Below are 16,359 nucleotides of genomic sequence, written 5' to 3' on the forward strand. Positions count from 1 at the left end.
AGAGACATACAACATTCTGATACAGGGGACCAGGGTCCTATAGAGACAGAGACATACAACATTCTGATACAGGGGACCAGGGTCCTATAGAGACAGAGACATACAACATTCTGATACAGGGGACCAGGGTCCTATAGAGACAGAGACATACAACATTCTGATACAGGGGACCAGGGTCCTATAGAGACAGAGACATACAACATTCTGATACAAGGGACCAGGGTCCTATAGAGACAGAGACATACAGCATTCTGATACAGGGGGACCAGGGTCCTATAGAGACATACAACATTCTGATACAGGGGACCAGGGTCCTATAGAGACAGAGACATACAGCATTCTGATACAGGGGACCAGGGTCCTATAGAGACATACAGCATTCTGATACAGGGGACCAGGGTCCTATAGAGACATACAACATTCTGATACAGGGGACCAGGGTCCTATAGAGACAGAGACATACAACATTCTGATACAGGGGACCAGGGTCCTATAGAGACATACAGCATTCTGATACAGGGGACCAGGGTCCTATAGAGACATACAGCATTCTGATACAGGGGACCAGGGTCCTATAGAGACATACAGCATTCTGATACAGGGGACCAGGGTCCTATAGAGACATACAGCATTCTGATACAGGGGACCAGGGTCCTATAGAGACATACAGCATTCTGATACAGGGTCCACATTGGGGACCAGGGTCCTATAGAGACATACAGCATTCTGATACAGGGGACCAGGGTCCTATAGAGACAGAGACATACAACATTCTGAACAGGGGACCAGGGTCCTATAGAGACATACAGCATTCTGATACAGGGGACCAGGGTCCTAGAGACATGAAGCATTCTGATACAGGGGACCAGGGTCCTATAGAGACATACAGCATTCTGATACAGGGACCAGGGTCCTATAGAGACATACAGCATTCTGATACAGGGGACCAGGGTCCTATAGAGACATACAGCATTCTGATACAGGGGACCAGGGTTATAGAGACATACAGCATTCTGATACAGGGGACCAGGGTCCTATAGAGACAGAGACATACAACATTCTGTTACAGGGGACCAGGGTCCTATAGAGACATACAGCATTCTGATACAGGGGACCAGGGTCCTATAGAGACATACAGCATTCTGATACAGGGACCAGGGTCCTATAGAGACATACAACATTCTGATACAGGGGACCAGGGTCCTATAGAGACAGAGACATACAGCATTCTGATACAGGGGGACCAGGGTCCTATAGAGACATACAAACTCGGTCTCAACCTTTAAGTCTTTACTGAAGACTCATCTCTTCAGTGGGTCATATGATTGAGTGTAGTCTGGCCCAGGAGTGGGAAGGTGAACGGAAAGGCTCTGGAGCAACACACCCCCTTGCTGTTCTGCCTGGGTTCATCTTTCCACTGGGATTCTCTGCCTCTAACCCTATTACAGGGGCTGAGTCACTGGCATCTCATGCCGTCCCTGGATGGTTCGTCACCTGAGTCACTGATGTGGTCATCCTTCTGGGTTGGCACCCCCCTTGGGTTGTGCCATGGCGGAGTCTTTGTGGGCTATACTCAGCCTTGTCTCAGGATGGTAAGTTGGTGGATGAAGATATCCCTCTAGTGGTGTGGGGGCTGTGCTTTGGCAAAGTGGGTGGGGTTATTCCTTCCTGTTTGGCCCTGTCCGGGGTGTCCTCGGATGGGGCCACAGTCTCCTGACCCCTCCTGTCTCAGCCTCCAGTATTTATGCTGCAGTAGTTTATGTGTCGGGGGATAGGGTCAGTTTTTATATCTGGAGTACTTCTCCTGTCCTATTCGGTGTCCTGTATGAATCTAAGTGTGCGTTCTCTAATTCTCTCCTTCTCTCTTTCTTTCTCTCTCTCGGAGGACCTGAGCCCTAGGACCATGCCCCAGGACTACCTGACATGATGACTCCTTGCTGTCCACAGTCCACCTGGCCGTGCTGCTGCTCCAGTTGTTCTGCCTTATTATTATACTGTTCTGCCTTATTATTATTCGACCATGCTGGTCATTTATGAACATTTGAACATCTTGGCCATGTTCTGTTATAATCTCCACCCGGCACAGCCAGAAGAGGACTGGCCACCCCACATAGCCTGGTTCCTGTCTAGGTTTTGGCCTTTCTAGGGAGTTTTTCCTAGCCACCGTGCTTCTACACCTGCATTGCTTGCTGTTTGGGGTTTTAGGCTGGGTTTCTGTACAGCACTTTGAGATATCAGCTGATGTACGAAGGGCTATATAAATAAATTTGATTTGATTTGATACAGCATTCTGATGGGGACAGGATCCATAGATTGAGACAGGAGACCCAAACCATCTGACATCTGACTGTGACAGATCCACATCCCATCGAGCAGGTCCTCCACAGAACAGTAACAGAGCTATTCTGTGTACAAAATGCCTGACCGATCGAGCTCTGTGGTGACATCATCATATTGACACGAGGAGACCCGGCGCTCTGTGGTGACATCATATTGACATGAGACCCAGCGCTCTGTGGTGACATCATATTGACACGAGGAGACCCAGCGCTCTGTGGTGACATCATATTGACACGGAGACCCAGCGCTCTGTGGTGACATCATATTGACACGAGACCCAGCGCTCTGTGGTGACATCATATTGACACACGAGACCCGGCGCTCTGTGGTGACATCATATTGACACGAGACCCGGCGCTCTGTGGTGACATCATCTTAACATGAGACCCAGCGGTCTGCGGCGACGTCATACTGAGACCGGAATACAGATGACACGTCCCTGACAGAACAATACCACTACTGAGAGACAAACAAACGCTTGGCATATCACCACGTTTCTAGTGTAGAATGCAGATTAGTGTTCTGAGGTTATCCCTCAGATTACGCTGTTGAACCAAGGACTTTTTGTAGACGAGCCTAGATGTTGCAGTCACATTCACCTTGACACTCAGAGATAATCCGGTCTTCAGTCCACATTGGGCTCCCAGAGAGACTATATTTAGACGGTCATACAGGGGGGAGGCAGGTAACCTAGTGGTTAGAGAGTTGGGCCAGTAACCGAAAGGTTGCTGAATCGAATCCCCGAGTTGACAAGGTAAAAATCTGTTGTTCTGCCCCCTGAACAAGGCAGTTAACCCACCGTTCCCCTGAACAAGGCAGTTAACCCACCGTTCCCCTGAACAAGGCAGTTAACCCACCGTTCCCCTGAACAAGGCAGTTAACCCACTGTTCCCCGGTAGGCAGTCATTGTAAATAAGAATTTGTTCTTAACTGACTTGTTAAATAAAAAAAATATTCACAGTATTCACAGTACTGCCAGTAGAACACACCTGCTGCTCATTACAAAAGGCTCCTTTCTACAGGAATGTGTTATCTTGAACAGCACCACATGGATGTTCCTAAGAACAGCCCTTAGCCGTGGTATATCGGCCATATACCACACCCCCCTCGATTTGGGTTCATTTTTATTCATGAATAACCTGGCCGGAGCTCATCTCTAATGGTTTTTCGTATGATAATGAGCCTTTCGGCAGGTGTGCAGCTGTGGGTGACATTACAATGAGAATGGACTCTTTCAGGAGGCAGCGATGGTACAGAAACATTGAGAAGAAAGAAAACACAGTTACTGATGTTGTTTCTATCCATGAGCCAAGTTCCCTACAGTTGCTGTGGTATCGCCTGAAACATCAATATTTATATCATGTGGTTTTCAAAAAAGGTCCAAAAATAACTTCCTGATGCCAAAGTTGAACACCCAGATATCAAGTCTGGTGGCCTGGGGATGCAATAATATATCAAAATATAGCATCCCCCTTCTCCTGGCTGGGGACAAGTCTGGTGGCCTGGGGATCAAATAATATATCAAAATATAGAATCCCCCCCTTCTCCTGGCTGGGGACAAGTCTGGTGGCCTGGGGATCCAATAATATATCAAAATATAGAATCCCCCCTTCTCCTGGCTGGGGACAAGTCTGGTGGCCTGGGGATCCAATAATATATCAAAATATAGAATCCCCCCCTTCTCCTGGCTGGGGACAAGTCTGGTGGCCTGGGGATCCAATAATATATCAAAATATAGAATCCCCCCCCTTCTCCTGGCTGGGGACAAGTCTGGTGGCCTGGGGATGCAATAATATTCACATGGATATCACAAGTTGTAAAACACTATAGCCGACTGTTTAGGACCAATGAGGCCACCTCATTCCTCATCAGTCCACTGGTCAGTGCACTATGATACACAGACAGCCTTGTCAAGGCCATGAAGCATCGGCATTAGTTTCAGAGACTGGATAGAGGTAGCTACAGTGTTATGTTTCAGAGACTGGATAGAGGTAGCTACAGTGTTATGTTTCAGAGACTGGATAGAGGTAGCTACAGTGTTATGTTTCAGAGACTGGATAGAGGTAGCTACAGTGGTAGACTGGATAGAGGTAGCTACAGTGTTATGTTTCAGAGACTGGATAGAGGTAGCTACAGTGTTATGTTTCAGAGACTGGATAGAGGTAGCTACAGTGTTATGTTTCAGAGACTGGATAGAGGTAGCTACAGTGTTATGTTTCAGAGACTGGATAGAGGTAGCTACAGTGTTATGTTTCAGAGACTGGATAGAGGTAGCTACAGTGTTATGTTTCAGAGACTGGATAGAGGTAGCTACAGTGTTATGTTTCAGAGACTGGATAGAGGTAGCTACAGTGTTATGTTTCAGAGACTGGATAGAGGTAGCTACAGTGTTATGTTTCAGAGACTGGATAGAGGTAGCTACAGTGTTATGTTTCAGAGACTGGATAGAGGTAGCTACAGTGTTATGTTTCAGAGACTGGATAGAGGTAGCTACAGTGTTATGATGTAGCTAGTTTCAGAGACTGGATAGAGGTAGCTACAGTGTTATAGAGGTAGCTACAGTGTTATGTTTCAGAGACTAGCTACAGATAGAGGTAGCTACAGTGTTATGTTTCAGAGACTGGATAGAGGTAGCTACAGTGTTATGTTTCAGAGACTGGATAGAGGTAGCTACAGTGTTATGTTTCAGAGACTGGATAGAGGTAGCTACAGTGTTATGACGTAGCTAGTTTCAGAGACTGGATAGAGGTAGCTACAGTGTTATGATGTAGCTAGTTTCAGAGACTGGATAGAGGTAGCTACAGTGTTATGATGTAGCTAGTTTCAGAGACTGGATAGAGGTAGCTACAGTATTATGATGTAGCTAGTTTCAGAGACTGGATAGAGGTAGCTACAGTTAACGATTTTACTGAGTTACAGTTCATATAAGGAAAATCAGTCCATTGAAATAAATAAATGAGGCCCTAGCCTATGGATTTCACATGACCGGGCAGGGGAGGGGATAGGATCATCCACTTAGGAGCTAGGCCCACCCATTGGGGAGCCAGGCCCAGCCAATTAGAATGAGTTCTGCCCCCCACAAAAGGGCTCTATTACAGACAGAAATATTCCTCAGCACCCCCCCTCCACCTCAGACAATCCCGCAGATGAAGAAGCCAGATGTGGAGGTCCTGGGCTGGCGTGGTTACATGTGGTCTGTGGTTGTGAGACCGGTTGGACGTACTGCTAACTTCTCTAAAATGACTTTGGAAGCGGCTTATGGTAGAGAAATTAACTTTTAATTATTTGGCAACAGCTCTGGTGGACATTCCTGCAGTCAGCATGCCAATTTTACTCTCCCTCAAAAATGTAGATATCTGTGGCATTGTGTTGTTTGACAAAACTGCACATTTGAGTGGCTTTTTAGTGTCACCCAGCACAAGGTGCACCTGTGTAATGACCATGCTGTTTAATCAGCTTCTTGATAGGCCACGCCTGTCAGGTGGATGGATTATCTTGGTAACGGAGAAATGCTCACTAACAGGGATGTAAACAAAGTGGTGCACAACATTTGAATAACTTTTTGTGCTGTCTGGAACATTTATGGGATCTTTTATTTCAGCTCATTAAAACAAGGGACCAACACTTTACATGTCGCATCCCCAGAACACCTGTGGGTAAGCGTCACTGGGGAATAAGTGTAGTTCCTCAACCGGATCGGTGCTAAACTGCTCCAGTAAGTGTGTCTTTACAATAGAAAGATTCTCTCGCGCTGATATTCCAGCAACCGTTTCGCAAGCGATGATCGACGTTTCTAAAACGTTAAAACAGTCGGAATTTGTAGGCTGGTTCACAAGCAACCAAACGCGGGGAAATATAGGTTTAACTGCTTTAAACTCGACAGATAATAACAAGGGTTTGAGAGTTTGTCCCTTACAAATTACAGTCACAAAGTCACATAACCGGATGAGCATGAAGCGTGTAAACCAAACAAGCCATTTGTTGGTGATATTGCAAGACGCGATAGGCCACCAATATAATCAATTCAACAGTGCAAATTGTAAACCTCTACTCACCAAGTCCACTAGTTTCTTGTCTGACAGTAAGACGGTTCCGTTCGTCGGCTATCGCCTTCAACATCTCTTGTAGAGAATGATCCGGTTCTCCGTTCTCCTCCTCCACCGGCCCGACCTTCTTACAAACACTGGGAGAGGATGCCATTCCCAGCCCGGGCTCATGACAGTCCTACCACGGCAGATCCACCCGACCGACCGGGAGAAAGACAAGAGGCGGTGGGGATACCGGGCCGTGTCTCCACTAAAACCACCCACGGATAATCCACGGGATTAATTCCAGACGATATTTACCAATAACACGGTCCCCTTGTCTGGTCACCGCTGAATGTTAAAGCCTCTGAGTAGGAGACTTCCGTCTGGCTCTCTGGATCAGCTGGGGAGGAATGCTCTCCCACTTCCTGGATATTATGCAGAACAACAGAGGACATTTAAAGGAAAAGTGACCATTTACGTCGATTTCTCATAAATGGATATTTTGGGTGAACATTTCCATTCTAGCAAACAGTCAAATACCAGACACGTTGTAACAAATCAAATGTATGTATGTCTCCTAGATACGTTTCTCGCGTGTGGATCAGCGGGACAAGGCCTATGCTGTTTCCGTTGGTCTCGAGCTGACGGGAAGAGGAGAGGGGAGGCGGGGCAGCGGAGAAAAAAACGTCTCGTACCAATTCCGTCATCTTCGGTGCGAGCTCCCGGTGATCTCCGAAGATGACGGAATTGGTACGAGACGTTTTTTTTCTCCGTTTTCAGGATTCCTCCAAGTTCTAGATGCACTTATTTATAAGAGTGTTTATTTGTATTTTTTTTCTCCAGACAATCAACAACTGTCAATTACAGCACATCCAGTACAGTAGGCTACACACCCATCTGTCCGTTTTCTAATGTCATAATTTATATCTAGGCCTACTACTGCACACGCCAAGGCATCATCACACACAGCCTAATCATGTCAATAGTTCATGCCAATCTTCCATAAATAGCCTGGTTCCGCGTTTATCGCACGATATGAATTAGAATGGCCGATAAAAATCATGTTGTAGATTGACTCAATTATTAATGTGAGACCATAGAGAATGCTAGAGGCCTCTAGTGTCCAAAAGGCGATTTTAGGCATGGGCAGCGACATTGAAGGTTTTCACCATGCTTCTGACAGTTGAAAGTAGTCAATTGGTTGAGGATTCCTATGGGTTGTAGCCTCAATGGAGCTTCCCATGTTGTCACAGACGCTATAATGACACTGATATAAAGATGAGTCCTCTATCTATCTCTATGTGAGAGACGGAGCGACCATCGCTCCCAGCTCATCTCATGTTCTGTAGGCTCTCTGCCGTTTCCAGCTTGTCATTGGCCCATGGCTCGCAGTGGCTGTAAAAGTGTCTCCGAGTCGCTGGCATCGAACAGCCAATCATGTGAGCTCCCTCTGATGTCATTGTTGCAAAGGAAAAAGATTATGTCATTTCTATCCTAGGCCACAATAAACAGGATACAGACTGCTCAATAAACAGGATACATACAGTCTGGCACAATAAACAGGATACAGACTGCTCAATAAACAGGATACAGACTCCCACAATAAACAAGATACAGACTGCTCCATAAACAGGATACATACAGTCTGGCACAATAAACAGGATACAGTCTGGCACAATAAACCAGGATACAGACTGCTCAATAAACAGGATACAGACAGACTGCTCAATAAACAGGATACAGACTGCTCCATAAACAGGATACAGACTGCTCAATAAACAGGATACAGACTGCTCCATAAACAGGATACAGACTGCTCCATAAACAGGATACAGACTGCTCCATAAACAGGATACAGACTGCTCCATAAACAGGATACAGACTGCTCAATAAACAGACTACAGACTGCTCCATAAACAGGATACAGACTGCTCCATAAACAGGATACATACAGACTGCTCAATAAACCAGGATACAGACTGCTCCATAAACAGGATACAGACTGCTCAATAAACCAGGATACAGACTGCTCCATAAACAGGATACAGACTGCTCAATAAACAGACTACAGACTGCTCCATAAACAGGATACATACAGTGCCTTGCGAAAGTATTCGGCCCCCTTGAACTTTGCGACTTTTTGCCACATTTCAGGCTTCAAACATAAAGATATAAAACTGTATTTTTTTGTGAAGAATCAACAACAAGTGGGACACAATCATGAAGTGGGACGACATTTATTGGATATTTCAAACTTTTTTAACAAATCAAAAACTGAAAAATTGGGCGTGCAAAATTATTCAGCCCCTTTACTTTCAGTGCAGCAAACTCTCTCCAGAAGTTCAGTGAGGATCTCTGAATGATCCAATGTTGACCTAAATGACTAATGATGATAAATACAATCCACCTGTGTGTAATCAAGTCTCCATATAAATGCACCTGCACTGTGATAGTCTCAGAGGTCCGTTAAAAGCGCAGAGAGCATCATGAAGAACAAGGAACACACCAGGCAGGTCCGAGATACTGTTGTGAAGAAGTTTAAAGCCGGATTTGGATACAAAAATATTTCCCAAGCTTTAAACATCCCAAGGAGCACTGTGCAAGCGATAATATTGAAATGGAAGGAGTATCAGACCACTGCAAATCTACCAAGACCTGGCCGTCCCTCTAAACTTTCAGCTCATTAAAGGAGAAGACTGATCAGAGATGCAGCCAAGAGGCTCATGATCACTCTGGATGAACTGCAGAGATCTACAGCTGAGGTGGGAGACTCTGTCCATAGGACAACAATCAGTCGTATATTGCACAAATCTGGCCTTTATGGAAGAGTGGCAAGAAGAAAGCCATTTCTTAAAGACATCCATAAAAAGTGTTGTTTAAAGTTTGCCACAAGCCACCTGGGAGACACACCAAACGTGGAAGAAGGTGCTCTGGTCAGATGAAACCAAAATTGAACTTTTTGGCAACAATGCAAAACGTTATGTTTGGCGTAAAAGCAACACAGCTCATCACCCTGAACACACCATCCCCACTGTCAAACATGGTGGTGGCAGCATCATGGTTTGGGCCTGCTTTTCTTCAGCAGGGACAGGGAAGATGGTTAAAATTGATGGGAAGATGGATGGAGCCAAATACAGGACGATTCTGGAAGAAAACCTGATGGAGTCTGCAAAAGACCTGAGACTGGGACGGAGATTTGTCTTCCAACAAGACAATGATCCAAAACATAAAGCAAAATCTACAATGGAATGGTTCAAAAATAAACATATCCAGGTGTTAGAATGGCCAAGTCAAAGTCTAGACCTGAATCCAATCGAGAATCTGTGGAAAGAACTGAAAACTGCTGTTCACAAATGCTCTCCATCCAACCTCACTGAGCTCGAGCTGTTTTGCAAGGAGGAATGGGAAAACATTTCAGTCTCTCGATGTGCAAAAACTGATAGAGACATACCCCAAGCGACTTACAGCTGTAATCGCAGCAAAAGGTGGCGCTACAAAGTATTAACTTAAGGGGGCTGAATAATTTTGCACGCCCAATTTTTCAGTTTTTGATTTGTTAAAAAAGTTTGAAATATCCAATAAATGTCGTTCCACTTCATGATTGTGTCCCACTTGTTGTTGATTCTTAACAAAAAAATACAGTTTTATATCTTTATGTTTGAAGCCTGAAATGTGGCAAAAGGTCGCAAAGTTCAAGGGGGCCGAATACTTTCGCAAGGCACTGTATGTATCCTGTTTATTGAGCAGTCTGTAGTCTGTTTATTGAGCAGTCTGTATCCTGTTTATTAAGCAGTCTGTATCCTGTTTATTGTGCAGATCCTGTTTAATAAATCCTGTTTATACAGACTGCTGTATCCTGTTTAAACAGTCTGTATCCTGTTAAACAGCAGTCTGTATCCTGATGGAGCAGTCTGTATCCCATGGTGCAGTCTGTATCCTGTTTAGGAGCAGTCTGTATCCTGTTTAGACAGTCTGTATCCTGCCTGGAAACATTCTGTATCCTGATGGAACATAAAGATACCTTTTATGACCACACTTTCATAAAACAGGGCTTCAATAAAACTACAGACTGATATCCTGTATTTTATAAACAAGACTGCTCAATAAAACAGGATACAGACTGCTCATTTCAGGATACAGACTGCTCAATAAACAGGATACAGACTGCTCAATAAAAGGATACAGACTGCTATAAACAGGATACAGACTGCTCCATAAACCAGGATACAGACTGCTCCATAAACAGGATACAGACTGCTCAATAAACCAGGATACAGACTGGATACAGACTGCTCCATAAACCAGGAACTGCTCAATAAACAGGATACAGACTGCTCAATAAACCAGGATACAGACTGCTCACATAAACCAGGAACTCAGACTGCTCCATAAACAGGATACAGACTGCTCCATAAACAGGATACAGACTGCTCCATAAACAGGATACAGACTGCTCCATAAACAGGATACAGACTGCTCCATAAACAGGATACAGACTGTTTCTCCTCTCACAGGAGAAACACTAGACCTATTTATACCACTTCCAAATGGCAACCTATTTCCTTTATAGTGCACTACTTTCAACCAGAACTCTGGGAAAAAGCTAGTGCACTACTTTCAACCAGAACTCTGGGAAAAAGCTAGTGCACTACTTTCAATCAGAACTCTGGGAAAAAGCTAGTGCACTACTTTCAACCAGAACTCTGGTAAAAAGCTAGTGCACTACTTTCAACCAGAACTCTGGTAAAAAGCTAGTGCACTACTTTCGACCAGAACTCTGGTAAAAGCTAGTGCACTACTTTCAACCAGAACTCTGGTAAAAAGCTAGTGCACTACTTTCAACCAGAACTCTGGGAAAAAGCTAGTGCACTACTTTCAACCAGAACTCTGGGTAAAAGCTAGTGCACTACTTTCAACCAGAACTCTGGTAAAAGCTAGTGCACTACTTTCGACCAGAACTCTGGTAAAAGCTAGTGCACTACTTTCGACCAGAACTCTGGTAAAAGCTAGTGCACTACTTTCGACCAGAACTCTGGTAAAAAGCTAGTGCACTACTTTCGACCAGAACTCTGGTAAAAGCTAGTGCACTACTTTCAACCAGAACTCTGGTAAAAGCTAGTGCACTATAAAGGCAATTGGATGTCATTTTGAATACAGCCTAAACTACTGAAACTCATCACAGTGGGTTAGTATGCATCTATGATTCCCATTGAGGTCGTAACAGCAAAAAATGTAGGTACTCACGTAAAAAATGTTTACGACCGTCTTCCAATACTAAATATTGAGTAAATAAATAAAAAGTCTGTCCAGAGTAGATGAGTCAACACTGAAACAAGAGGAAAAAGTGGTTTGTCATTTGGACAATGTTGTATTCTGACAACCACGATATGGCCTTTAAAACACACCATATTCTGACAACCACGATATGGCCTTTAAAACACACCATATTCTGACAACCACAATGTGCTTTCCTCTCAGTAGATAATGACAGTAGATAGAGCTGTAATATCAGTTAACTAAAGCTTGACAGAACTGGCTGGACAGGAGGTTGTACCTGTACACAGCCCATCTGTAAATAGCACACCCAACTACCTCATCCCCATATTGTTATTTATCCTCTTTCTCTTTTGCACCTCAGTATCTCTACTTGCACATCATCATCTGCACATCTATCACTCCAGTGTTAATCTGCTAAATTGTAATTATTTTGCCTCTATGGCCTATTTATTGCCTTTACCTCCCTACTCTTCTACATTGGAACACCCTGTATATAGACTTTATATTGTGTTATTGACTGTAGGTCTGTTTATGTGTAACTCTGTGTTGTTGTTGTGTCGAACTGCTTTGCTTTATCTTGGCCAGGTCACAGTTGTAAATGAGAACTTGTTCTCAACTGGCTTACCTGGTTAAATAAAGGGTTAGAGTTATATATATAAATACCTGGTTAAATAAAGGGTTAGGGTTATATATATAAATACCTGGTTAAATAAAGGGTTATATATATGAATACCTGGTTAAATAAAGGGGGTTAAATAAAGGGGGTTATATATATAAATACCTGGTTAAATAATAGAATACCTGGTTAAATAAAGGGTTATATATATAAATACCTGGTTAAATAAAGGGTTAGGGTTATATATATAAATACCTGGTTAAATAAAGGGTTATATATATAAACACCTGGTTAAATAAAGGGTTATATATATAAACACCTGGTTAAATAAAGGGTTAGGGTTATATATATAAATACCTGGTTAAATAAAGGGTTATATATATGAATACCTGGTTAAATAAAGGGTTATATATATAAATACCCGGTTAAATAAAGGGTTATATATATATAAATACCTGGTTAAATAAAGGGTTATATATATAAATACCTGGTTAAATAAAGGGTTAGGGTTATATATATAAATACCTGGTTAAATAAAGGGTTATATATATAAATACCTGGTTAAATAAAGGGTATGAATAGGGTTATATATATAAATACCTGGTTAAATAAAGGGTTAGGGTTATATATATAAATACCTGGTTAAATAAAGGGTTATATATATATAAATACCTGGTTAAATAAAGGGTTAGGTTATATATATAAAATACCTGGTTAAATAAAGGGTTAGGGTTATATGGTTAAATAAAGGGTTATATAAATACCTGGTTAAATAAAGGGTTAGGGTTATATATATAAATACCTGGTTAAATAAAGGGTTATATATATAAATACCTGGTTAAATAAAGGGTTAGGGTTATATATATAAATACCTGGTTAAATAAAGGGTTATATATATAAATACCTGGTTAAATAAAGGGTTAGGGTTATATATATAAATACCTGGTTAAATAAAGGGTTAGGGTTATATATATAAATACCTGGTTAAATAAAGGGTTAAAGGGTTAGGGTTATATATATATAAATACCTGGTTAAATAAAGGGTTATATATATAAATACCTGGTTAAATAAAGGGTTAGAGTTATACAGTGGGGCAAAAAAGTATTTAGTCAGCCACCAATTGTGCAAGTTCTCCCACTTAAAAAGATGAGAGAGGCCTGTAATTTTTATCATAGGTACACTTCAACTATGACAGACAAAATTAGAAAAAAAATCCAGAAAATCACATTGTAGGATTTTTAATGAATTTATTTGCAAATGATGGTGGAAAATAATACATTAATTGCACTGTAACGGTGACAAACGGTGCCCACAAACTGTTAGGGCCTAAATAAAGCTGTACCAACAACAGCAGAGTCCCAGCAGAGTCCCAACAGCAGAGCCAGAGTCCCAACAGCAGAGCCCCAACAGCAGAGTCCCAACAGCAGAGTCCCAACAGCAGAGCCCCAACAGCAGAGTCCCAACAGCAGAGCCCCAACAGCAGAGCCCCAACAGCAACAGCAGAGCCCCAACAGCAGAGTCCCAGCAGCAGAGCCCCAACAGCAGAGCCCCAACAGCAGAGCCCCAACAGCAGAGCCCCAACAGCAGAGTCCCAACAGCAGAGTCCCAACAGCAGAGTCCCAACAGCAGAGTCCCAACATCTTACCACTGGCTATCAGCGGAGCAGCGAAACAGTTTATTCAGCTTCATTTACTGCCTTTTATAAAAAACATAGCTGATATGGCTGACTTGCTTAAACAAATGTTGATCAGGTGGTTGATTGTGGCCTGTGGAATGTTGTCCCACTCCTCTTCAATGGCTGTGTGAAATGACTGGATATTGGCGGAAACTGGAACATGCGGTTGTACACGTCGATCCAGAGCATCCCAAACATGCTCAACGGGTGACATGTCTGGTGAGTATGCAGGTTATAGAAGAACTGGGACATTTTCAGCTTCCAGGAATTGTGTACAAATTCTCAAAAATAACTTGAGGCGGCTTATGGTAGAGAAATTAACATTCAACATTCAATTTTACCCCTTTTTCTCCCCAATTTCGTGGTATCCAATTGTTGTAGTAGCTACTATCTTGTCTCATCGCTACAACTCCCGTACGGGCTCGGGAGAGACGAAGGTTGAAAGTCATGCGTCCTCCGATACACCCAACCAACCCAACCAAGCCGCACTGCTTCTTAACACAGCGAGCATCCAACCCGGAAGCCAGACGCACCAATGTGTCGGAGGAAACACTGTGCACCTGGCCACCTTGGTTAGCGCGCACTGTGCCCGGCCCGCCACAGGAGTCGCTGGTGCGCGATGAGACAAGGACACCCCTACCGACCAAGCCCTCCCCTAACCCGGGCGACACTAGGCCAATTGTGCGCCGCCCCACGGACCTCCCGGTCGCTGCCGGTTACGACAGAGCCTGGGCGCGAACCCAAGGACTCTGATGGCACAGCTGGCGCTGCAGTACAGCGCCCTTAACCACTGCGCCACCCGGGAGGCCCCTTGGAGCGGCCTTTTTATTGTCCCCAGCACAAGGTGCACCTGTGTAATGATCATGCTGTTTAATCAGCTTCTTGATATGCCACACCTGTCAGGTGGATGGATTATCTTGGCAAAGGGGAAATGCTCACCAGCAGTGATGTAAACAAAGTTGTGCACAACATTTTTGAGAAATACGTTTTTTGTGCGTACGAAACATTTCTGGGATCTTTTATATCAACTCATAAAACAGAGACATTCTACATGTACATGTTTATATTTTAGTTCAGTGTACATGACTATTGAAGCGTCCCTGAACAGTCTGGTTTTCAGAGAGAGACTGAGGGCTCAAATATGACCACAGCTAAAAACCAGTCGATTGCCATTTTCTCATTTTATTTACAGCTATTAGTCTGCGAGGAAACAAGTACAAAATGTCTTCATTGTGAATGGTGGAAGATCGAAACGGCCACCTCAATCCCCCAGGCACCCTTACAGATCTACTATATTCAATTTGACCGGTTTCTCACGGGAAAACTTTTAGAAGTTTACATTTCCTGCTGTGCAGCAACATTTTCTGCAACAACAGAGAGATCAAATGAAGATAGCAGATCGGTATGATCTGACCTCATCACTTACTAAACACACACAGGAGAACATGAGCTATTAAAAGCTGATTCTGGGTCATGGATAGGGTTTATAAAAACACCTAGATGAGGTTTAGGGGATAATAAGCAGGCTGGATGAGGGTTAGTGTTTATAGACCGAACAACGCCATTTATCTGTGACTATAGCACTCAGGTGGCTTATTTAAGGTAGGCTAATCAGTCAGTCTTCAACATCTCTGTTTTATTTAAGCTTCTCTGTGTGGTGGTCATACTCCTACACTTCTCTGTGTGGTGGTCATACTCCTACACCACCACTAGAGGTCACTGGTCAGGGAGGTCATATGAACCCTCTTCTGATGTCAGCCGGCCGGTTCCCAGCAGGTCTCAGCCCCCTTCGTCCAATCAGCCCTCCTGCTGTGGGATCGTGACCTGGGAGCGGACCAATAGGGTCGTAGCGGGGGCGGGGCAGAATACCACCGGGGATGCCAGGTCTCTGGTCGTACTCCCCACCGATGATGCCAGGCGGGTAGAAGGGGAAGGGGTTGTTGGGGAGGGGGTGGAGGGGGTAGAGCGGTGGGGGGACAGGGTGGTAACGGGGCATGTGGTGCCGGTAACTGGCTGCTTCTCTCCTCCACTTGTACTTCTTCTTGTAGAGCTGAAATTAAAACGATACCAGAGAGTTAGACAGTGGCAGAGTCCTAAACGATACCAGAGTTAGACAGTGGCTGAGTCCTAAACGATACCAGAGTTAGACAGTGGCTGAGTCCTAAACGATACCAGAGTTAGACAGTGAGCTGAGTACCAGAGTTAAACGATACCAGTCCTAAACGATACCAGAGTTAGACAGTGGCTGAGTCCTAAAAACCAGAGTTAGATACCTAAACGATACCAGAGTTAGACAGTGGCTGAGTCCTAAACGATACCAGAGTTAGACAGTGGCTGAGTCCTAAACGATACCAGAGTTAGACAGTGGCTGAGTCCTAAACGATACCAGAGTTAGACAGTGGCTGAGTCCTAAACGATACCA

General features: G+C 43.9%; 2 protein-coding genes across 2 annotated transcripts in view; both read right to left on the reverse strand.

Annotated features, from left to right (window-relative positions):
- LOC112238854 (uncharacterized protein KIAA0930 homolog) overlaps positions 1-7,057 on the reverse strand; it is a gene marked incomplete at its 3' end in the record, with an annotated part of 50,161 nt that extends 43,104 nt beyond the window's left edge. The window contains 1 exon segment of the mRNA XM_042313297.1: positions 6,396-7,057. Within this exon segment, the coding sequence (XP_042169231.1) occupies positions 6,396-6,540 (145 nt within the window).
- Positions 7,058-14,934: 7,877 nt separating this feature from the next.
- Positions 14,935-15,987, reverse strand: LOC121843569 (F-box only protein 7-like; the record flags this gene model as incomplete). Its single annotated transcript, XM_042313298.1, is given in 1 exon segment — positions 14,935-15,987. A coding segment is annotated over 1 exon segment (318 nt), but the record flags the coding sequence as incomplete, so codon positions are not given.
- Positions 15,988-16,359: the final 372 nt, after the last annotated feature.

The sequence above is a fragment of the Oncorhynchus tshawytscha genome, unplaced genomic scaffold (genome assembly GCF_018296145.1).
Source record: "Oncorhynchus tshawytscha isolate Ot180627B unplaced genomic scaffold, Otsh_v2.0 Un_contig_14195_pilon_pilon, whole genome shotgun sequence".
Taxonomy (NCBI): domain Eukaryota; kingdom Metazoa; phylum Chordata; class Actinopteri; order Salmoniformes; family Salmonidae; genus Oncorhynchus; species Oncorhynchus tshawytscha.